Source organism: Sinohyriopsis cumingii, chromosome 5, assembly GCF_028554795.1.
Source record: "Sinohyriopsis cumingii isolate HCF-2022 chromosome 5, ASM2855479v2, whole genome shotgun sequence".
NCBI lineage: Eukaryota > Metazoa > Mollusca > Bivalvia > Unionida > Unionidae > Sinohyriopsis > Sinohyriopsis cumingii.
The window spans coordinates 50,600,681-50,624,608 of record NC_142965.1 but is presented as its reverse complement, the minus strand read 5'-3'; the positions used below and the strand labels follow the sequence as shown (position 1 = coordinate 50,624,608).

The 23,928-nt window shown below is 35.2% G+C and overlaps 1 protein-coding gene across 1 annotated transcript in view; it reads left to right on the top strand.

Moving 5' to 3' along the window:
- The window catches only part of LOC149799144 (uncharacterized), a 28,303-nt gene extending 4,709 nt beyond the window's left edge, over positions 1-23,594 (top strand). Inside the window, exons 4-13 of the mRNA XM_089958249.1 lie at positions 1,552-1,784; positions 3,029-3,215; positions 4,816-4,889; positions 5,229-5,637; positions 6,987-7,085; positions 13,073-13,090; positions 13,398-13,418; positions 14,760-14,980; positions 16,009-16,213; positions 18,714-23,594. Coding sequence (XP_089814375.1) covers positions 1,552-1,784; positions 3,029-3,215; positions 4,816-4,889; positions 5,229-5,637; positions 6,987-7,085; positions 13,073-13,090; positions 13,398-13,418; positions 14,760-14,980; positions 16,009-16,213; positions 18,714-18,817 — 1,571 coding nt within the window. The 3' untranslated portion in view covers positions 18,818-23,594. The remainder of the gene's footprint in view (positions 1-1,551; positions 1,785-3,028; positions 3,216-4,815; positions 4,890-5,228; positions 5,638-6,986; positions 7,086-13,072; positions 13,091-13,397; positions 13,419-14,759; positions 14,981-16,008; positions 16,214-18,713) is intronic.
- The last annotated feature ends 334 nt before the right edge of the window (positions 23,595-23,928 follow it).

Below are 23,928 nucleotides of genomic sequence, written 5' to 3'. Positions count from 1 at the left end.
AGTGGGATATCAATAAATAAAAAATACATCCAAATATGCATAGTGGCACCTAATCAATGTACATAACTCTCAAAGATGTTTATCGTTGCAGTTCTGGTCCATTAATGAGGAATGCTGTATTATTTTGGAACAAAGCCTTATGGGTAAAACAGTTTTGGTACCTGCTGATACAGAGCGTTTTGCTATTCACAAAACATTTAGTCATCAAGCTAAGAAATACACTTGTCATACGGGGATGAGAAACTGGAATTAACAGACCTCAAAATGTTAAAACTGTGTTTTATACAGTCTAGTTTTGGTGTCAGTTTTTAAACATTTCAGTAACTGCCACTCTTTTTTACTTTGTTGGTATCCTATTTGTAGCTTAGATTCAAACTTGTCAAATACATATATGTTTGTCTTGTTAATAAACATGATGTGACCACATGTTATCTTTGGTCAATATACTGTTAACCACATTTATGACAGTGAGAAATATCAATCCCTGGTTTTAAGAACCCTATCGATGCTAAAACCCTGGATAATGTACGCTTGTAATTATTCTTCGCAATGTTGTACATTATGGAAGGGCAAATAAGTGACTATATATCAAAATTGTCAAATATGCCGTGATTTATTATTTCGCTCTAAGCAGTGTCTTTCTTTTCAATTATAGTCATGTGGAATAATGGTTTTCACTATAATTGTTAGAGACAATTACTTGATTAATACAAATAAAGAGGAAATATGTGAGCTCATAGGTCTGAACTAAATTCCAAATATCTTGAATAAAACCGGTTTGTACAGATTGGGTTCTATCAAAATACAAGTGAAGGCACATGCAGAATATTTGGTTGAGTTGCTATTACTGGGCATTGTGTACGGTTCACCAAGAAACAGGAGTTTACGCCAATCCTAAGCCAGTTTGCTCAGGAAATATCTGCATTTGAATTTTGAAAAAAAAGTCTTTTAACTTGCTTGGCTGAAGTAGGTAGGCTTTCGGAAACTCATTCCAAAATTCTCAGCCTTAGAATAGGGTTGGAATGACGATTTTCTTACCTAAACTTAAGACTGTTATTAGATTTAGGTTTGAATTACCTATCACAACATTGTGAGACCAAAACCGACTTCCCTAGCTCCTCTACGTGCGTTACTGGTACGCCTAATGGAATTACGTGACATAACATGTAATATTAATCGGGAAGTGAGTAGGTTTTTATTAACTTATTACCAGTCCAGGTATTCGGGGCAGCTTATAATTAGAATTTTCTTTGGCAAAAATAACAATATCTGACCTGGTAACATTTATTTATAGTGCCTTTTGTTCGGATTATTTGAAACAAATCTCTGATATTTTTGCTACGTTATCTTGAGAATTCAGATGGGTAGTTACGGTTGTCTGCAAGTGTAGGACTTTAAGTATCTAGTTTTACGTACTTGACGATGACAATATTGACACGAAACACGGTAGGTAATGTTTGAGTGATATAACATCTTCTGTTGTTCATTGTTGATGCATAAACACCATTATCTAGATTATTATGGATCTTTGAAAGTCCTCTATTCTCGCAGGTCTGAGTAAAATCCTAATAGAAAACCAGACTGTAAAACAGAATCTATCAACGACGTCGACACGATTTTTCATTCTTATCCCGTCAGACTGTAGGATGTTGGACCCGTTGACTCAATGTAGAGATTCACGCATTGAACTTGTTGCTGACAAAATTTGTGTCAAAAAAGAGATTTATTGCGGAAAGGAAAGGCCCTATTTTGTGAACCTCTACAAGATCTCAGATGGCCGTAAAGTAAGTCTGCTTCAAACGAAATATATTTTGCAATTTCTAAGATTTACATATCTTTGTCTTTCATGATAGGTGACATTTCCCAGTGAATATTTTGAAAAAGTATTCATGTCTAAACTTGGCTCATTATACGTGTTATGTATAAACTATTTTAATAATCTTTTTAATAAATTAGGCTGACGTAAATAATATGCCTATTACAAATATCTTGTATTGGTACTAACGTTATTGATGTCATTTGAAAACACTACTAAGGTCATTTGAATGTTTACGTCAGAGAAGACGGTTGTACGTGTGCTTTATATATTTCCATTATCTTGCACAGCTATAAACCAAGAAACGGAAATAATGTGTACAGTGAAAATTTGAGCTGCATTTTTTCGAAGGTGGGGGGAGAACATAGAATATATCCAAGAAGAATACCACAAACGGTACATGATATTAAGCCAACATAAGGCTAGTTGCTTAAACGCATTTTCTGCTCTATGCTTTGAGTTCACATGGAAATACGTATAACGGCATGGTCTTAAGATATCATCTGAAAATTAAATATACTGGAATAACCTTGACTTCAACAGTGACCTTAGTCTTGGATCGACTGACCCCATAATCCATATGGGTCTTTTCCAGGGCTAAGAGAAACATAGGTGCCAAATTGCGTTGAAATATGTTCATTAAAACTTATCAGCTGGAAATGGAATGTAAAGTGAAAATCTATGTTTAACAGCGGTGACCTTCACCTTAGGTCTATGGATCTATTGACCCTAAGTAAGTAGGGCTCATTCATTGGCTAAGGAAAATAATGTTTTAAATTGTATTGAAATCTGAACCACGACATCTTCAGTCATCATCCAAAAATGAAAATTGTTGCCTGCCCGCCACCTGACTGACGACGATAAACTAAAAAAAAAAGAATACCTCGCAATTTCGTAGGCGGGGCATAACATTATTGAGAGATGAAGTGTATTTTATTTATCCCTCTGTAATTAGGCTAGAATGAAGCGACCTCATAGTAACGATTGATAGACTTGTAATTAATATTAGACCATTGATATACACAAATCCGTTAAAGTTGTTATACTTTGTAGCTAAAACCTCTCATTCCGTATACAATCTCACAACCAATCAATTGGCAACCGTGCATCAAAACTTGATGCACACTGATCAGACTTATTTAGAGGAAAAGATAAAGTCGCACAGAATTACGTAATCATTCAGACATCTTATGTTTCTCCATCATGTTACAGGTGTATTACTTTGTTGGTGAAATTCCGAATGTCCTAAACACCATTTCTATGCTGCACGCAAATAGATCAATTGTCGAGGTAGATCTTTCCTTTGAGGTGGACAGATTCTTATGGACACTGCAGAGTGTTCTGACCCACAGCAAACATAAGGACTGTAAAGATACGTTCCATGTTATCAAGTTCGAAGGTAAGGACAGTCACAGACTTATGCCAAATACAAAGTAGAAAAACAATATGTAGATGCATCTATGGTAAACACTGTAAACGTTAGGTTTAGTTGCTGATGTCCCATCATGACTGCAATAGCATGTGCATCATTAAGAAAAGCAGGATGGGTACTCTGATACATTGACGATGAAAATATTATTGTGGCTGTCGTTGGAGAAAAAGTCGGAGAAATTTACTGTACTAACACAATACCAAGCGGTTTATAGAATTAAAATTAGTAAACAAACACTCTGAATTGTCAGAATGCAAAGAATTTTCTGTGAAAACGTATCTGGAATTCAAAAGAGTTTTTTTTCATAAGCATATATGATGCTTGTATTTAGAAATTTATAAATTATGATCAAAGTACAAGTATGCATAATAACTGTAACCACAAACTAGCATGTTTTGATAGGTACTGGTTCATGTTTTGCAATATACAAAAATACGTTAATAAAATTACAGCACTTTTCATCTTGTTTCCTTCATAACAATATGAAGCTAAATTTCAGATATTTTTATAACTTAACCAATTTATTTAACCAAATTGGGCCCATTCTTGAAAATCGAATAATTTGATTCGAAGATTTTTTTTTTTAAAAGGCGAATACAATAATGACACGAAACTCGTCTTCAATTTCACTTAAAAATATAATACGAATACAACCTATCATGAACATGTATTGTCAGGCCTTCATAGGTTTGATTCTCTTTTTATGAGATGATAATATTTAAGCTGACAATGCTATTAAACGTGTTTCATTTAATAACACATCAATGTGACTCGTGGTTTACAAAATCATATTTAACTGAATCTTACTTTTAAATAGTGTTTGAAGAGGTTCGAGATCATAACGCCATCCTGTTTAAAAACACTTTATTCAATCAAAATAAATTGAGAAAAACATTACTTAGAGCAGATATTCCCACAAAGCTAGAAGTTGGTAGTACATTTCACAGTACTGAAACCAAGAGTGTGCAATTATTCAAAGATATATCACTTGGTGAACTATTAGCATTGCTTGAATAAAATATTATTAAAAATTCCTTGCCTTTATCAAATATTTCAGACTTCTTGCATATCCATATAGTCTTAATCCATTTAATCACAAGTACTAGCTGTACTTTGTTTCGAAGAAGTGTGGTTGCCAGTTGGTATAGCGCACGACTCGTAATCCACGGATCGTGGGTTCGATACTCACCCAATCCATTCCGGTCATCTGCCTCTGTGTTTCTTTGAGAAAGACACTAAGCTCCCATTTCCTCAGCATTACAATGCCTACAGTGTGTTAAAAATGCATTTTAAACCAGCAAAAAGTACTTTGTTTCAGCTACAATTTCTCTAATGAAAACACAATGCTTCCACAGCAGCAGAGAATAGTACCTAACTAACTTGTGAGCTATATCAAGTTTCAAAGCCATTTTTCTTGCATTCCTTAACACGTCAAATCATTCGCGAATAACCTGCAAAGCGTTTTGTATTATTACTGTATAACTGCACACTAAGTCCGAGTACTTGAAAAATTTACAGTTTCTTTATGTGTATCGTATAAGTCATCCAGTCTTTGCGCTCGTTTCAGCTGCATTTCTTGTTGACACTGTCCTGACTCAAATCAAGAAAGACGTATCTGGAATACAAGGTCCGAACGCAAAAGTAAGCTATACACATTTTTGGAATATTCTTATCGCTTGTAGAAAAAAGACATATCTCTTGCTTAATGCTATTCATTTGCTAAGAATCCTAGTATGGTTGAATTGGCCTACAAACATACTTTTCTTTTATTTATTCGTAAACAACATCACGTTATCTCTCTCACACGTTGATTTTACAGACACAGTGCCTATAGTTTAAATTACATACAACTCTGAGTACAGTCTAGTATAGTCCCTTCATATAGTGTTTGCTCATAATGGGATGTTTCCACCTTATCCAGCTTCTACAGCATTTTTATCTTAAATTATTAATATTATTATTATTATTATTTGATTACAGTGTGCTATGACTCCTCAAGCTGAACTCATTAATTCACATGAGGGACTAAAATATGAGTTGGATGCTGCTGTTGTGATTGACGATGAAGTTGATGCTGATAAAAACATAGCACTAAACATTTCAGACGCTTTGAGCAAGAGGGGTTTAAGAGTTTCTTTCGGAGATCCTGGTAAAAGGAAATTTGAGTTCCTCGACAGGGCGCGCTGGAAGATTATCGTCCTCTCAAAAGAATCCAGTCTAAGACCAATGTGTATTGTCGCTCTGACAACCAGCATTGACAATGACAAAATCGGAGTAATTCCCGTGCTAAATGGACTGATGGTTAAAGAAATTCCAGAATTCATGTCCTGGATGTCGTGCATATCTACAAATGAAAATTACATTGACAATCTACTGAATATAATGATGGGTGAGTTCTACTGAAATAGTGTACACATGAAATGTAGAATTCTGTGAACAGCTCAAATAAGGGTCTAAGACGTAGCACAAATATATAACTTGTGCATTTATTTTGGAGAATAGTTGGTATTGTTTGACGTTTAGTATTGTAGTGAAAATATTCACGAATATCGATTTAATTTCTAAAACAAGCATCCTACATAGTCATAATTGAAAAGGTAGCCAAATATATACAAATATACTGATTGCGTTTTCTTTATTGTTATATCCACAGCACAGGTATACTACACAGAGTCTACGTAGTAGTTTCAGGTTCATTATTATACCTTGTCGGACCAAGGGATCGGAGTTTGGTCAAAATATATGTCGTTAAATTGCAATCATACTACAGATTTAATACTTGACACTTAAGCTATGAAATCCATCGGACTCGTGGTTGGGAGGGTGCGAGTTCAAATCCGGCGTTATAATAACCTTGGTCGGTGGATGTTATATGTCACTGGGTATAACATGTTGCTTACCTCAGTAAAATATAATCTTGATACGTTGCTCTGCCGCACAATACAACAACCGAAAAGATTGATACTTATTTAAAGTGGTAACCACTGAAATTTCAAACAACACGTAATCAGTTTGAACTTGAGATAATTTTTGAAAAATTGTTTGAAGATAAGAATCAAACTATCTGTTTCACAATCTAAAGAATGCAAACCTCGAATAGAGTTACCGACAAAAATATTGTAATATATTTGTTGGAAACGTTCCAATGGATGCTTGATACAGTAATTCTTGTTTTTCTGCGCTAGGAAGAAGAAATAACAATAAACGAAGACTTACAACAGCAGAGCCGCCACCCATCAACAGCGTTTGTTTACATGATTTTCAGGTTCTCTAACAAGGAATTAGAATAGAGTTCATGTCCACTGTTCGTATATGTTAGATAGTTACAGCTGATTCAGCTCATCTTCGACTAAGAAACGTCTTTCCATGCTATAAAGTCTGGAATCATAATCATAGTAGACTGGACATACAAGTGGTCAGGCTTTAATTTAGGATAATTTTTCAATTTGTATAAGATAAAAATAAGAAGGAACCATGAGCAAACCACATATTAACTGAACTAGAGGAAGAAATCAATTTCTTCAGTCTTAGGAAAGACGTAACTTTATGTTTATCATGTTCTGATATTCCGTGTTTTGAGGTTGCAACGGGAACCTTTATTCTTGTATTTTCTGTCAACCAGAATTGTCCTGTAACGATCACATGAGTAAATTCCAGAATTACATTCAAACTCTCAGAAGTATGTTTCTCATAACTAAAATACAATGATGTTTTGAACCACCTGTTTTCTTGTGACAGGTCAAGAATTACAAATGGACCACTGCCTACCAAGAGGAAATGTGTATACAGGATTAGTGTGGGGATATATACTCAATTATCTCCCCATTCCACTCCTTGGTGAGTACAAATCTCATTACTGGGCAGGATGTTTGCTAATATGTATATATATATATATATATATATATATATATATATATATATATATATATATATATATATATATATGAGCTGACTGTGCTTATATTTAATTTTGATAGAAGGAAAAATATCACATTGAAGGAAACGCTAATGATGAAGTAAAATGTTTTAAAGAAATTAATGAACAACATGTGTATTACAAGGCTAAAGCCAAGAAAAATAACTACAGTTATATTATTAAAATTTTGTAGGGCTCCTAAATAAAGACAAGAATAATAGTTTTTAAAAGTATTTGTTGGACGTTTAATGTAAATTTATCGATACGTTGTTTTAAAATGAAGGTAAGGCTGGCGGAATGACGTTCTGCATTAGAGTATAATGTTCCACCTTGAAATATGAAAGCCAAGATATATCGATATCTCGAGGACAGACAACTTTGAGACATGGGAAGTTTGACATGATTGCCGTATTAATTACGGCTTCTCGTTGATATTGAGAAGCTCCAGTACAGTGGGGTCTTCTTTAAATGCGTTACCCAATCAAAATACCTTAGGAAAATTATTACTACCTCTCAAATCCAGCCCTCCCAGACACTTCTTGTAGCTGAAGGGAGCTAAAAGTTGCCTGCCGAACTAGATGGCGATAGGACAGTGTTATATCCCATAAGGTATAATGATTGGCCGTAAAACTCATGAACCTCTCAGTTACTACTTCTGCTTGTGCCATTAAGCACGCCGTCCACAGCATGGAATCAAACTTAAGTTGATCAAATTTAAGCGATGTCCCTACATTAGTGTGACAAGGGGAGCACACAACTTGAATGGATTCATAGATAAGTAGTTTTCCACTGCCGGTCTGTGTTTGTGCACACACATTTCACTCAAATACACATGTAATGGGTTCTCTCTGGTACTTCGTCATACTTTGGATGTTAAACTTACATAGTATCCTTTGGTAGTCAACTGCCTCCACCATTTTCGGCCGATGTACAATGTACCGCTTTTATACGCTACTGGTTATTTTGCATTACATGCTAAGGGATGCAACTCATGAAATTCGCTAGGACAAAGCACTAAAATATTTGCTCGATTTACCGATGTGTAGATAAGGTTAACGTATCGGAACCATGGCTAACGAAGATTTATATTTCCAACTTTTTCTCTTCCTATGTCGACAAAGGTCTACTCTTACAATTTGCTAATGCTTTTTCGTCGTCACGCATTTACGTACTTGCATGGGGAACCTAAGCGACTTCACATTCAATTCGGGCTATAATTATTTTATATACGTGCAAACTCTAGCATTGATAGAACAACTCCTTATATATGTGTAATTCTATAACGAACGGGTACATATCGGAGAGTTTCTATTCCAAGGCAATCACAGCGTCCATGCAGCAGCTTCAATGATTTTACTAGTACAGGTGGTATGCGGGCCTTCTTCCGTACAGATGATTGCCTCATAATGGATATTGTCGCACCTACGTTGTACGTATCTTTAGCGGAGCCTCTGTTCCCTCTTATGTGAAGGTTTTGTGTGTAATATAGACACTTGTGTACATTGTCTGTATTGCATCTGCACTGGTCGTCTAGTCAGACACATACAGGTTAGCTGACTATACACGGTTTACTCATGCATGTATCTATAGGCAATACTTGAGTGACGCTTACTTACATAATCATTCCATCATATTTAAAAAGCATTTAGTCACTCGCAACGGTAGTCTGTGAGACTTCAGAAGATCGGTTTGGGCTACAATATTTCTATAAATGTATGTCTTTCTGCCCTTAAGAAACCGAATTCGACCGATTAACAAAAATAAAATACTGCAATGCTTACCATTTGAAAAGAGGCAATTGTCACCAGAATATTCTGTTTAAAATAATATTCATTTTGGACAAACGGGATACCACCCCCGTGTTTTCATGACTCGCGATATGTTGGACTATTCTGCGCACAACTTTGAAAAGGTGTAATGTTTATCCATCGGGCTATAGAATTACAATACTAGTACATTGCTTTGGACTCTCTTCAGCAGTTCAGTAGAGTAATTAGGTCAGGTTTATAGCTAATTTTACAAAATTCAACGTAACGATGCCAATAAATGGCATAAGATATTAAGCAGACTAGACCGATATTATAATTTTTGTTAGTAAAGTTCAATATTTTATAAAAAAGAAGCTATTATATTGAAGAGAAACAACAATGAATAGGATGTAATGTGTTTACAACGTCTTGTTTATGGGGAAAATTACTAAAGAAGTTAGAAACAGACTATACGCGGGGGACTTACTTGAGAATCCCGTTCTAGTGGCAAGTTGGCAAGTTGGGTAGCAGACGATTTTGTAAGTGTGGACCAACTTCTTGCAAACTTGGAAACTTGGATTAAGATGCAGAATTTGTTTAAGGATTCATTTCGATATTTTAAATAATGTATTTATTTGTATGATTCTAAAAGATACATAGTAAATAGGATTTTCTGGGTTGCAGGTTCAAGAAGGTCATGGAGTGTGTCTTCATGTTGACATTTAGAAATCACATTTCATATGCATTTCGAGTCAAAATGTGGGATATTTTTGTACACTTTATTAATATCTCTTTTCTTAACTGAAGTACGATCGTTCTTGGTGCAAAGTCGACTTTTGACCTAAAATAACACGTGATCCAATGTTTACAGAAATGGTGTATCGTTCTGCAAAATTTTCCCACGCGAAGAATTGGCCGACATGGTAGCATATATATATATATATATATATATATATATATATATATATATATATATATATATATATATATGAATCCGTCATTTCTGGTACATATAGGTAGGTTTCCCTTACCACGGCATTCTTAGCATTGGAACGCCATGCTTCAACGATACCAACGATACTACCTATAAATCCCGTTCTTGACCTTCCTTACATGTAAGCATTGCATTGAGATCATCATTTGGTATCACTATTTTCCAGTTAACCATCATTTGGTATAGTTCTGTGCAGACTTTGTATTCAGACAACACATGTGCAGGCCCACAAGTTTATATTTCTCTTCCCTAAGGTGGTATTGTCCTTATATTTTACCAGTGGGTTTCATTGCTTTATTATACTGTCTGTTATCAATTTATGCGTCAATCTTTTAAGATTTAGCTCTGTACCGATAATCTGGTTAAAGATAGGTGCAGGGCTACAGTTTATATCGTTTGCTATATTTGTCTTAAAGATTAGAAATATGGACAATGCCTAGAAACACATAGCTAAGGACGAAGACGCGACCTGTCTGCATGTTGTACTTTCCTCAGTGTGAGAATTTCTAGTGGACAAAAGGCCAGACATTGTCACGCTCTGAAACAGCTGACAGGCACCCAAGTCACCACAACATGACTTATTATGCATTACTGCCAACTCCCTCTACCTTGCCTCCTTGGGGTTCGACCTGCTTCCTAATGCGGGACAGCGAGAGACAGAGCTAAACAAACAGCCAAGTTCCCTCTTACTCATCCCCACATGGATGGCCTATTTCCGTTGAGACCGGCCTATGATATTTATAAAGGATCATGAAGAGTCAAAACAAAAATAAAATGGGCTTAATCACTAACAGCCCGGCTTCCATTGCGTCGAACCCGACTTTTGCAGACACGTACAGGGACCAATGTTTCCACATACCGCCTCGAGACACTCATTCGTCACAATGCCAAGATTAGGTACTCAAGTTCCAACAAATGTCACTTCACAATCTCAAGATTGTGCTATAAGAAGAGACTCTTTACTCAGCTACTTTCTCGAAGTCACGGTTTCTAATTTTTGCGTTTTAAGAGTTAAGTGAGCGGCAAATCTCGTCACGCTTCGCCAGCTAAGTCACATGCATAACACGAGACCTTAGCCTCACCTCATGCAGCCAAGGTATTGCTTGTTCTCAGGAGATGTCATCAATTCTAGACTATCTGATGTCACTGGAAGATTCAACTTTCTAAGCCTCTATTGAGGACGTTTTCAGCTTTTGACCCCCATAGTTCTGCACTCCTCTCACTCCATCAGCAAACGAGACTAGAGCTACAGCATCTGCTGATCTTATGACGAAGCGGAGGAGTCCAATTTCAATTACTTTCGCAGTTTGGAGAGCTACAGACATCATGACCTGCCTTCATCAACAGTTCATCGGCGGTTATACCTTGACCATACACCAGTATTTCATTTGGAACCTCAGCAGTCCACAATGATATCGCCGCTTGGGGTATAACAAGTCCACACGATGACCTTTAATAACACCCGGCAGTTAGTGCGCACTATTGCTGCCGTGGCTTCGTTGTTGAATTTCGTCTATAAAGCTATCTTCCAATAGGCGGGACATAGCTTATCTTCTCCCACTCTGGATACCTCAGGGTGTGCACTGGAGTCGGTCTCGAAAATGGCCCGGGTATTGAACATAGCACCTCAAAACATTGAGGCCAGTGCTGTAATCGCAGATACAAATTTACAGTTGGCGGAATGCGACTCGGTGCTCTCTGCCTGCACTTTCCTGAAGGACCACTCTAAGGCTAAGCTAAGAGTACAGCCGTTATCCTCTAACATTCTGTTTAACGGTCAGTTTGAATAAGTCCGCAAACAAGACACCAAGAAGACCAGTTTCCCTCCCCCGCTATCACAGCGTTGATACAGGGATAGTACTTGAACTCAAAAAGAACCTAAGGGCTATACAAAGGACACAAACCTCTGAAAACCGTCGTATCGAAGATCCACCCAGGGAAATCCACAGTTCTCGCAGGCCAAAGCTTCTGATAGAGCTTCTTTCTGACATTGTTTAACACATCGGTTTTGTAATTTTAAACTGCTTATTTTATTTATATATTGAATTTACTCTGTGAAAGTCTAGTTTACCGCGTTATCTGTATGAATAATGTACACTCTACCGAACAGAAATGCAAATTCTCTCTCTCTCTCTCTCTCTCTCTCTCATCGGTTGGCCGATTATCACACTAAATGACGCTGAATTCCCTAACACGAATGGGCCACCCGACCTTCAATACAATTTGTGTCGTCTCATTTCATTTGCGAGTGACCCGAGGAATATTACACGAAAAATGTTTTGTTCTGTTCGCATGTGCAATTTGCTATGAATATTTTCCAGTACATCTAAAAGAACCCATTGTTTTCATTTTCTTTTTGTCAGCTTCTTTTTGTACAGAGCTATGACCCGTATCTAACAAGTCAGTTTATTTAAATGGATGTTGCTGTAATAAGGGTTGGATTTACACCAGTGTTGTCATGCAGCTTTATATTAGTGAGACCTCAAAGAGTTCGATTTCCAGTATTTCACAAAATCATTTAAAGAAGTTTGCCTCTGATTTGTTTTATCTTCATTGGTTTAATTTCTATATCATACATTATAGTTTTCAACCAAATTAATTTTTTCACCTTGGCATCGACGACCCTTTGAATGACGTTGATTTGTAGTATTTCATTATCTATTTACTTGATTTATGGCTCAGAGTTATCAGTCTTTGGGTTCCTCAGGATCGCTTTACAGTCCGATTTGGTATGGACCTCGATATTTATGAGGTACTTAACGAGTTGGATTTCCAACATTCCACGTCATCAGCTGAGAACAATTCTAGTTCCTGAATGCAAACCTTTACTGTCTGTGCAATTTCAGCACAAGTTTCCCTGTTTAAGCACCTCTTCAGCGAACTATACTGAGTCCATTTGAGATGTATCCAGCCGCTAATAGCCCTTGCTGACTTTTGCCATTAGGATGTAGATGAAACAACTTATCCTTTTGAAGTTTCTATTTAATAAATCATAGAAATATACTTTGTAAATTAATACACCATACCGCGTTTTGAGGTGAAATATTCATTGCAACGAAAGATACTCTCATACGATGTAGGGATAACTAGAGGAATATAATAATAGATAAGTGAAGTAGCTTAGACTGCCTTATAATCTGATCCTGCGTTTTATTCTCTTAATCAGGAAAGGCACCAAGCAGCGGTGAGTACAGCATTGGCATATACATTTTTATGCAGTATCATGCTTATGTTTAACTATAAATAGGCATAGTTAACTAGAAAAATTATTATTATTATTATGTTTGTGGGTAATTTTTTTTATAGGAAAGTTCGTATATTAAGCAGCACGACATGGAGATAAATATAAATAAATAAATAAATAAATAAATAAATGTGATTCTTCTACGCTTCAACAATTCCCATTGTATAATTGTCAAAATCAATCAATCAATCAATCAATCAATCAATTGGTCGTTTTAGTTATTGATTGTAACTTAAACAAATTTCAGACATTCAACCAGTCGGACCAGGTAAGTACCCTACAGCAACATTAAAGTTTATTTGGTCATTTCGACAATAAATATCATTACTTATACCTGTCGCTTCTTGGAAGAAAGTTTAAAGTATAGATTATTTTTTAAAAATGTGATGACTTTTATATAAAATGTCCACATTCTGAATCAAACTATTGCGAGTGTGTATTGTTTAATACTGCAAAATACCAACTTTCATTCCCCGATTTATCTTTGCGTTTCACTATCATAAACGAAAAAGAATGAACCTTCAGTGACTATAAGATTATCTTAAATAAATGCAATGTTTTCGGAGCACAAGCTGCTCAGACTACATTAAACAGAAGTAAAACACAAGCATGCACGCACATACACGTCGAAAACACCAAGACATACCATGTTTAGTTTAGGTACATTAAGGCACATATATAAGAAGTAATATCTCTGGCATTTGCACTGTTTTGAATTTTAGTCTCCATTATGAAGAGGCATCTACGTACTTTAAGAAGAGAAACTGGTTTTCATACAGAAATTGTTTCCAGTTTAAAAAGAAATACAGTCCGAAACTATTTGTCAAATATCATTCCAATCCGAAAGTGTATACCTGCCTATGATAATATACATTTACGACTTTTCAAATGATCTCTATGCTAGATGGAAATAAAGTACAGCAGCTAGCCAAAGAACAGCTCATGAATTAATCTTACGATCTGTGTATTCATTATGCATAGCGCAGTAAATGACAATAATAATATCAAAAATATAGTGGAAGCAAAGTAAAGTGCAAATGTTGCTCTCTTTATCAGGAGCTGGGTTCCGGACAAATTCGTTACATTGGTCAGACAATTGTAAATAGTATTTGAAATATTTCATTCGCAATGTATAAAACCTAACTATAACTTTGTGGATTTCCGTTTCGGTAGGACATGAAAAAGAAAAACCTATATGTGGGCATCTGTGTATTTGTTGTTGAATCCATGCCAAATTAAACTGCTTATGTTGAATAATCTTTGAAGAAATAATGAGAAAGTATGTGTTCTAAATGATGACAGGAATATGTAATAATACTCATTTTTATCTTGATTATCTGTGGAACAAACTATAACATTTGTTTAAATTATCCTATTTTAGATAGATGGAAGAAATTACTCTTTAAATGTCTTACACAATTTCATTATCAACAATGCTGAACACATTCCATTGCTGAAGCTGTTTCTGCATATTTGTACATACGATAAATACAATCTATTATGTCTAAAATCATTTTATTTTATAGTTATTGTTTTAACTTAGATATATGGACTATGCAGTCTGAAATAAAGACTTCTTCTTTTCTTATATTAATTACATTTTCATTAGATTTAACAAGCAGAATTAAGGCGACTTTGAGAGACAAGAACATAATGTGTGGCTGCATTAGAAAGCTGTACCTTTGCATACCTAAAAGTTGTGAAGATCGTAAACTTAGCGACGCCGACGGTGTTACCAAGATAGGAGAGCTGGAGGCTGTGAAGGTCGGGGTGAGACCTTATCAATTGGCAATGTACATGATTAAGTCACAAGATCTTCCTGGCGGGCAGGTTAGTCTTATATTATCAGATCAAATTTCTTATACCAGGGCTTAACCATACACTCTTGTTCACATGTTGGTAGCTATCAGCAAACACGCAGTTCATTGGATCGTGCCCGGAAAAGCATACAAGACATAGTAACCAAGTTGTTGATATGGACATTATCGGTGTCACAGCATGTACAACTTTGTCACAGCATGTACAACTTTGCATTAGACTACTGTGACTTGCAAACTGCACTCGGCCTTACTTTTGCTTTTTTTTTATCCAACGTGTTGCACTACTATTTTAAGAAAAGTGTTCGAAAAGTTAATGTCTTTTGGGATTCTGCTTACATTCAAATCTGGCTCGATACTATCACATAACAAACCAAATTATAAAGAATGTTTTTGTCTGGTTTTCTGAAAAAGACGTTGGGCTTTCTTGAACAATTTATTTTGTTTGCTTGTCCGCCGGTCGCACAGTTGATCCTAAAACATGTATTTATTAATTACGATTGCTGTCTTCTACAAAGTTTAGACAAACAGTGTTATGATTTTGCAGTTTTTAATATTTGTATCTAATTATCGACATGCTATATCGTCATTTGCTTGCCTTAATGCTTCCATTTGTCAGAGGATTATCTAATTGTTTTATGATACCTTTTATCAGAATGAATCTTCACAAATCCGTATTCGGCTCTATCTTGTTAAAATTATGGAGGACATTAACTTTGAACTGGTCTATTAATTATGCGGTAGAAATACTATCCTCATTAAACTTAAAATACAACAAAAGTAATTTTTAAAATATATTACCCTTTTCACGGATCACAACGTCGATCATTGCGCTTGTTCCTTTGTACCATTTGTCTCCAGACAAAACAAAAGAAGAGACAACAACAAAGATAAAATATTAGGTGCATGGTAATGTTTACAAGATTTTATGAACTACAACAAAATCTATGCATGCATGGGCTAATCACGTCAACGTGTAATAGAACAGACTACGTATAACCTTCGCCTAAGTTAATAATACATTTATTATGTTTTGACAAGGTGTGTTTCCTTGCTGAACAACCGGCGCCCACCAGACACCTATTCGACATTTCTAAACAGTATAGAGATGTTGGAATTTCAGCAAAAGATCTACATAGCCAGTCCGAGGAATTTTTTAAGAGTTGCACTGCAAACGTTAGAAACAAAGTCTTCATTCGAGATGTTGGTGATCTTAACTCCCTCTGCCAGTTTCTTTTCTACGACGGTAGGTTCTTCTCTGCTACGACATGAATACTATGAGCTCTTTTAATTTATTTCGATCCTGGAGACGTTAAAGTACAACACATTCATAGGTATATTTAAGCACATTTATTGCTTTAATTTCTTTCATACTGGTGGAAGAGTCTAAAGAATCTCGTAACTGTACAGCCAGAATTCACGAGTCTTGTTCAACCATATTCTCGCATCACTGTAAGGTAGGCTCACATAGTTTGTAAACAAACCTTACTTTCCGCATTTAGGGAAGTAATCAGAATTTTTATACGCAATCCGTGAAATTCAGATAGCACAAATTCAAGTAGATATAATGTAGATATTTTCATGTAATTTATCCCATCTTGCAACAACTGTATTTACCATAAATATGTTTGAGAAACAAAACTAAGGGATAATGTATGAATTTGAAAGAGATAGCATACCTTTGTAAAATCCCTTACACAAACGATAGATGCCCTTGGATTATCCGACCGTATATGGGCTACAAAACCCTAGTCTTTTTGGAAAACCGTGTTATTTTTTATGATTATAACTGTTACATGAAAGCGTGATGCACATATGCCCAAGAAAAACTACAATTTAGCAGCTTGTTTTATGGTAGGTGTGTTCAATGCCTTATCTCCATTTAGGAAGCAAAATATTAAAAAGAAGATAGCCTGACCGTTCATCTTCACATTCAGATAGCTATATTTCCAATTCAGCGTGAATATTTTGCCAAATCACCTGTTTGGTTGGCTACCGCTACTGTGATGAAACTATCCATGTAATGCGGACAAATTCGTACATGTAGGGAGCCTGAAACTTTGGGAAATCTTCATAGAGCTAGAATCTGGTAAAGGTCTAAATAACGCTTAAAACGAGGCTAACGCAAAATCTGGCGAAGCCTTTTTGACAGGTTAGTTCGCATCCTGATTAACAGTTCCACCAAATCAAGTAACCTTATTTGTTATCTCTTCATATTTTACCTGTGCCTAATAGTAAGGTCACACTTATTATCAGGCATAAGTGGTTGCACAGAGTTACGTAATATGTACATTGACGTGTGGAAAATGTAGACGCAAATATGTAGTGACTTTGAGGTTCGACGACTTAAAATATACTGACTGGACGTTGTTCAATTTCGAAGTTACTTTATGTCACATAACCACAATTTTCATGTTTATTTATGTTGTGGACCAACCACATGCAATATGTGTAGATTATTCAGGTATTGATTTGTACACAAAAAATGGTTATCACTGAATAGATATATAAAAAACGTTATATTCTCACCAGGTTGAGGCATAATGATCCGAATTGTGTGTACGATTTGGATTTTTAACTTACCTTTAACAATGTTACAGTCATATCACTACCATGTATGCAGCGTTGCAGTTTATATTGATGTCTATTACTGAGGCATGATGCAACAGAGGTAAGAAAGAATAAATGAGCTACGTTAATAGGTAGCAGTCAATTGTGAATACCTTTACTAGACTCTGCTTTGGAGTAGATATCTCAGAGTCCCGCGATATTCTTGGAAAACAAGAACACTTATCTGCGTGAACAGGCGAGTTAATATGTATCCCTCTTTGTTTCCTTCTGTGTTCTTCAATTCTGCACCTGCGTTGTCAGACGACACAGTCGCCAGTGTACACAACACACTGTATGAACGTTTATGGCATAGCCATTATAACTATTACTCTTTAAGGAATAGTAAATAAGTGATGTCGTAAAATATTTGCCCATAACAGCCCTGATATCTTCTGTTTGATAACGATTGGTATTGAGCTGGCGAATTTAGTTTTGAATCGATTTGCATTTTAAAGCCTTGCAATGCTTGCTTTTTAGTCAACTGTTTTTTGGATCTCCAACACTTCCTTTACCGCTGTCACTGTGACTTGTTTTCACCTTGTACAAAAGAAGATTCTCTTTCCTGTCAAACTGTGCCACGAGTAGGATTGTCTCCTCCGTACGTTTAACAGACCACCCAGATAATACACCCACATTGGGCCAACACTGAACTAACGTTGTCTCAAAAGTCTGTACAACGTGGCTAAATGATGTTTGCAAAACTGTTACTGTAGTGAGCTGCTGTTTTAAAACTAATCGGGTTATATTTCATTGGGTTGTTGGATAGAGTTAAGTCTTGAGACTACATGATATTTACCATTGGGATCACCCACCAACTTTCGAAACCATGAAAATTTCATGATGATTATTGTATAATGGATATCCCTGAGTTTACTTCTTCTAATGTTTAAATCCGCATTCGAAATATCTGCAGCTTGCAAGATGACCTCTTTAATGAACGGTTATTTTGTATAAAAAGGCATAAAGGCACTTTCAGGAGAGCCTCTGATTCTTGTGATATGTAAATACTATATAAAATATTTAAAGTGTAAGAAAATGTTAGGTGATATATAGATATTATGCGCAGTAATGTATATTTTTGTTGTTTATAATGTGAATCATATGTAATATTTAGCCCATTTCCTTTTTATTAATAGATGAGAGGTACAATCAAGCAGGTGCACTACTCATCTTGAAGAATGTCTTGAAGGATGCAATCATCGCTGATCTGGCCAAGAAAGTTGAAGTCTTGTATCCGTAGCACAGGGTCATGTGAGAACATTTAAGAAATATTGAATCCGAGGCACATAAACTAACTCTTAACGCAGTAACACAATATTTTGTTATGTAATTATTACATGGTTTAATTCATATAAATAAGCCAATCAGAGACTGAAATCGCTATGAAATTCACCTTCAACGTTAATAACAGCTGTGTATCAGTTTTTATCCAGTATAGAAAAACAACATGGGAAAAGTTTAATTGGAAAATAGGCAGCCATAATGTGTCTATTTTACATGAAACTGAACATGTTGTAATCCTTGTTACGTCCGATATTAAATGTTCGTGAAACGTAGACGGGGCTTGTACTAAACACAGAAAATCATTTTATTCTCTTGCAGGGACTGGCACAGGTGAAGTTAGAGTCAATCTCCCTCCCTACGCAAATTTGTCTAAAACAGTTGTAATACCGTCAGCTCGTTATGGCTGTGAAATTTGGTCGAAATCAGACACAAAGGCTTAAGAAAGTTCGATGTATTTTAGCATAATTTCATCAAAGTTCTACAAGGATTTCCTCACACCTTACGGTCATCAATGAGCTAAAGTTTACTGGGAATAAAGATAATTATGATGACAAGAAACTTGCATGCAAACATACATGCTTATCACAGAGTTCTAATTATTGCTGGAAGCAGTCATACTTATTCCATGAAAGTGACAGTCATATATTTGTCTTAGAGGATGGCCATTACCTATACACTGTAGTAATTGAGGGGAATCTTTATCCGTAGTAAATAAATATAGAACCAACCTATATGCAGAATATTCGGTATTTTCTTGAAATTACATCTTGACATCTGTACCATGAAGCTGAATAATTGTATACGTATTTCAGTATATGCGTGTATGGTTCATACTTTGGTAGGACGACAACCGTACTGGCAAGGGCTATAAAGCCTTTTTTCACATGAATACTAACTACTTTGTTTTAGTATTGTTCATCGTATATTGTATGCACAACACATTAGTTTTAGAAATTATAGAACAAGCTTGTACATAACGTTTGATAATTAAGTATCACAAAAGAGGGTTATGCCATGAAGTGTAAAGAGACCGAATAAATACGGCCGTCGGGACTGATACTAAACGAATCCTTTCGATATGCAAGGCTTTTCACGTATAGAGAAGTTGGTAATGAGGATATACGCAGTTCGAATGCTGTAGACGGAGTACCCAGAACAAGTGTATTGATGTCTTTCAACTGATATTTGAATATGTAAATTAACTGGGCATTAAGATCCAATATGTCCATTATACTGTCCAGCCATCTCGTAGGTTGGTCGCAACTGCAATTAAACATTTTTGTTGTTCATGTTTGCCTGAGGTAGATATTATTGCCCAGAACGTACAAAATCTGAATAGCTGATAAACATGTGGGACAAAATTTCTATCAATCAGAGATTGATACTGAGCGATATATTGATAAGTGTATTCTTAGATATATTGAAAGGCTATATGTAAAGACTCTGATGAAAGTTAAAATAAAATCTAGGGTATTAGACAGCGTGCAATTATGGTAATAAAGAAGTCATTAATAATCGTTTGAACATTAAATAACCCACAGGATCCAAAAAATCAAATATATCGTTGTGTATGACAAAGCCATTGGTAAGAAGAATATAGCTTGTTCGTGATAATGCAGAATATTTGATGGTCAACAGATTGCCTTGAATACATATGCATGCATTAGACTAATTTAAAGAGACAGATCCGAACCAAATTAATTCACTGAAATACTTCGCTTTGCTTGTATTGGAGTCAATTTATTCTGAAGCCACTGAGTTTATCGTATAATTAATGTTTAAACAGTCATATGAAATAGCATCTAGTCTCGACCTCATTCAATTCAGTTGTCATGTTTGAATCCGGAAGAATACGTTTAATTTTGTAGATGTTCTGTATGAATCTTGTATCTCTTTCAAACATTTAGCTTAAATAATGTTATTTCATGCAAGGCATCACTCTAATGAATTATACTTAAATGAAAAATTTAAAGTGCTTTAAATCAACAAATTTATTTCGTTCTTTAGTAGAAAAGATGTATTTAAGAATTTAACTCCACATTTTGCAAGATTCATAAAGTAATGCTTAATTCTTGCATATGTTGGTAGTTATTTAAATAGTAACGAATCCTAAGAAATTTAAACAAACCTTTGTTTTAACGACTTTATTACAATTATTGTCAAAATAGAGAGGAAGGGTACATACATATTTATATAGTTCCTTGGTAGTGATATCAACAAGTAAGTTCTAGTTTTCTGAGATGACGGATGCAGTTGTAAGCAATCTAACCAAGAAAAAACAAAAAACTTGGTAACTAACTTTATTTACATAATTCTCGTTATGCATATTCGTATGAGCGAACGATTCTTACAAATTTATGTGCAGTTTTTTCTTAGCGGTATGTAATGTGGACTTTTTGCTGGCTTATTTACATTAATTCATCTTATTCAATGTGTGAAAGTGGGTTCCGAGTTTTATGTGCTAATGCCATTTGCGTTTTACGTATGCCCTGGAGTGTCGTGTCCAATGTGTTATATGTACTACAATATATCGTGTTTTCCATGCACTCAGTTAATAAATTACACTAGTTTTCGTATATTACGATGAAAAAGCTAAGGAATAAATGATGATGTACAATTAAAATATGAACTCTGTGTATCTGCTTATTAGGATCTTCTGTACAGGACTTTATTTTATATTGACCAGATTTGAATTCTGTATTTATCATACGTTTGGCATATCTGCAGTTTTGTTAAACTCTTGTATGAACATTAGTAACAATATCAACAAAAATAACAATATCAAATCAACAAAAATTTATCAGTTGAATCAATAATGCCATATTAACATTAATGTAATATGTAATGATTCAGAATCAGTATCCAATTAGTAATATTGAACCTGTGTGGCCATGTTCTGCGGGACATGAACTAAAGAATATAAGCTTAATAAAGAAAGAAGAACAATGAAAGGAAAATCAAGCAAAGAAGATAGGACACGTGAGATTGATAGCAAAGAAGATAAGACACGTGAGATTGATAGCAAAGAAGATAGGATACGTAGGATTGATAGCGAAGATGGTACACGTGAGATTGATAGCAAAGAAAATAGGACACGTGAGATTGATAGCGAAGAAGATAGGACACGTGAGATTGATGAACCATTCACTGCTTAAGTACATTAATTGCAGACAAGTAAGTAGTATATACATTAGAATGCGTATATAGATGTCCCTCCCTAACGGTGTGCGTTTGTTCATTTTCTTTTGTTCATGTGTTTTTAATACACGAACTTGTGTGTTATTTATTATTTGTATATCATTATCAAAAGATGGTATGTCTTGTGAAGAAAGGTTATGTTTGCACCTAATTAACTGGCGTACATACAAAGAGTTTACTTTCTTTGAATATTTGATATTTTCATGTTTTCAGTTATAAAATATACATGTATTAAAGAGTATGGTTCACGTCTTTTCTCCCTCTTCAAAACGGACATTCGGCAATAGAAATACGTAATCAGTAATGAATATGGAGGCACAGTATGTGGTATGTGTGGTAGGATTAAATGACTATATCAAATAAGGACCGGTCTATAATCCCCTTTTATAAAAGAATACATTTCGATCAAGTTCTTGACTGTTTGTGTTAATGTATCAACCAATAAATACAAATCAAACTGTTTTACAGCCATTTGCTTCGCATACTTCTATTTCATTAAAAGAAACCGTCGAAAATGGTATGGTGTATTAAACATTGCACAATATATGCCCAGTTCATATATGAGCACAGGCTGGTGTGTAGATTAATAGTCAAATCACTTTAGTAACTTGCAGTGTAACACGCGGTTCAATATGATGATTTGCTCAGTGGGTAGGACTAACGTGTGCTACGCTGGGAAACGTCATTTTATTATGTTTTAATTTCCATCTGCTTGCAACAGTAGGTTCTGCTTCATCAGTAGGCTATCTCGTCTACATACTCTAAATCAGTGATGAATTTCCGCTTATTACTTATTAGCGACGTTAGCAAAACACGAGAAAAAATCCTTGTTTTTAAATGAAATAAGCATTCACGCAATCATCTTTGCTTTCCATTCAATCTCTCTCTCTCTCTCTCTCTCTCTCTCTCTCTCTCTCTCATAAGTGACAAAATACGGGGAAATCTGTGGAGTGACAGAAAAAAAAGAGCTGAACTTGCATCAAGTAACCCACAAGAACCTGGGACTTCATAACGGTTATGTATACACGTTGTTATGTATATTTAATTTAACTATTTGTTTGTTAGTTTAATTTTGTTTTATTTTTCCATTACATGCTATTGTAAGGTAACTATGTTTACTGGATTTTATATTTTCCAGAAATTTAATTCAGTTCGGTTTGACCGGACTTATAATAATAGAAGCACTGTATCTAGTTTCTGACCTTGATTCCGAAACAGTAGCTATCTAGTTTCTGACCTTGATTCCGAAACAGTAGCAGTTCTGGTAAACAACTTTTAATTTATTTGTATTCTTTCCCAGAGTAAGAACCATTGATTTCAGTTAGGACCATACTAGGATTACTTGATGGTAGGCATGTAAAAAGATTATATTTTGTTCTAAATGGATGACCATGTGACCTTCATCCGGGAATCTGTTTTGCGTCTTAAGAAAGCCTTATACCTAATGTTGTATATAGAAGTAGTCAGTGGGCTTTAAACTTTTGACACGTTAGGTTGTGTTGTTGTGACCAGTTTGAGCTGAGATTTTTTTTTTGTTGTTGAAACAAATGGATTTAAATGATTATTTTAAATGGAAATACTAATGCTTTAAATTTGTTCTTGGACAAGGACATTTATCGAAATTTATACAGAGTTTAAAAACTGGAATGATATTGTCTGTGATTCCACAAGAGACCGTTGACACTGCAGCCCTTCGCAGGTTACAACAGACGCCATCGTCTTCCATTTTGGATTTCATCAGGACATTTTATTAATAGGACTTCTATTTTTTTAATTCTTGGATTATTTTTGGATTTGATTCGTAAAATCGTAAGTTCTTTTTTCTCATTTTTTACTTGATATTCTAGGGAAATAAATTATTTGTTAAAT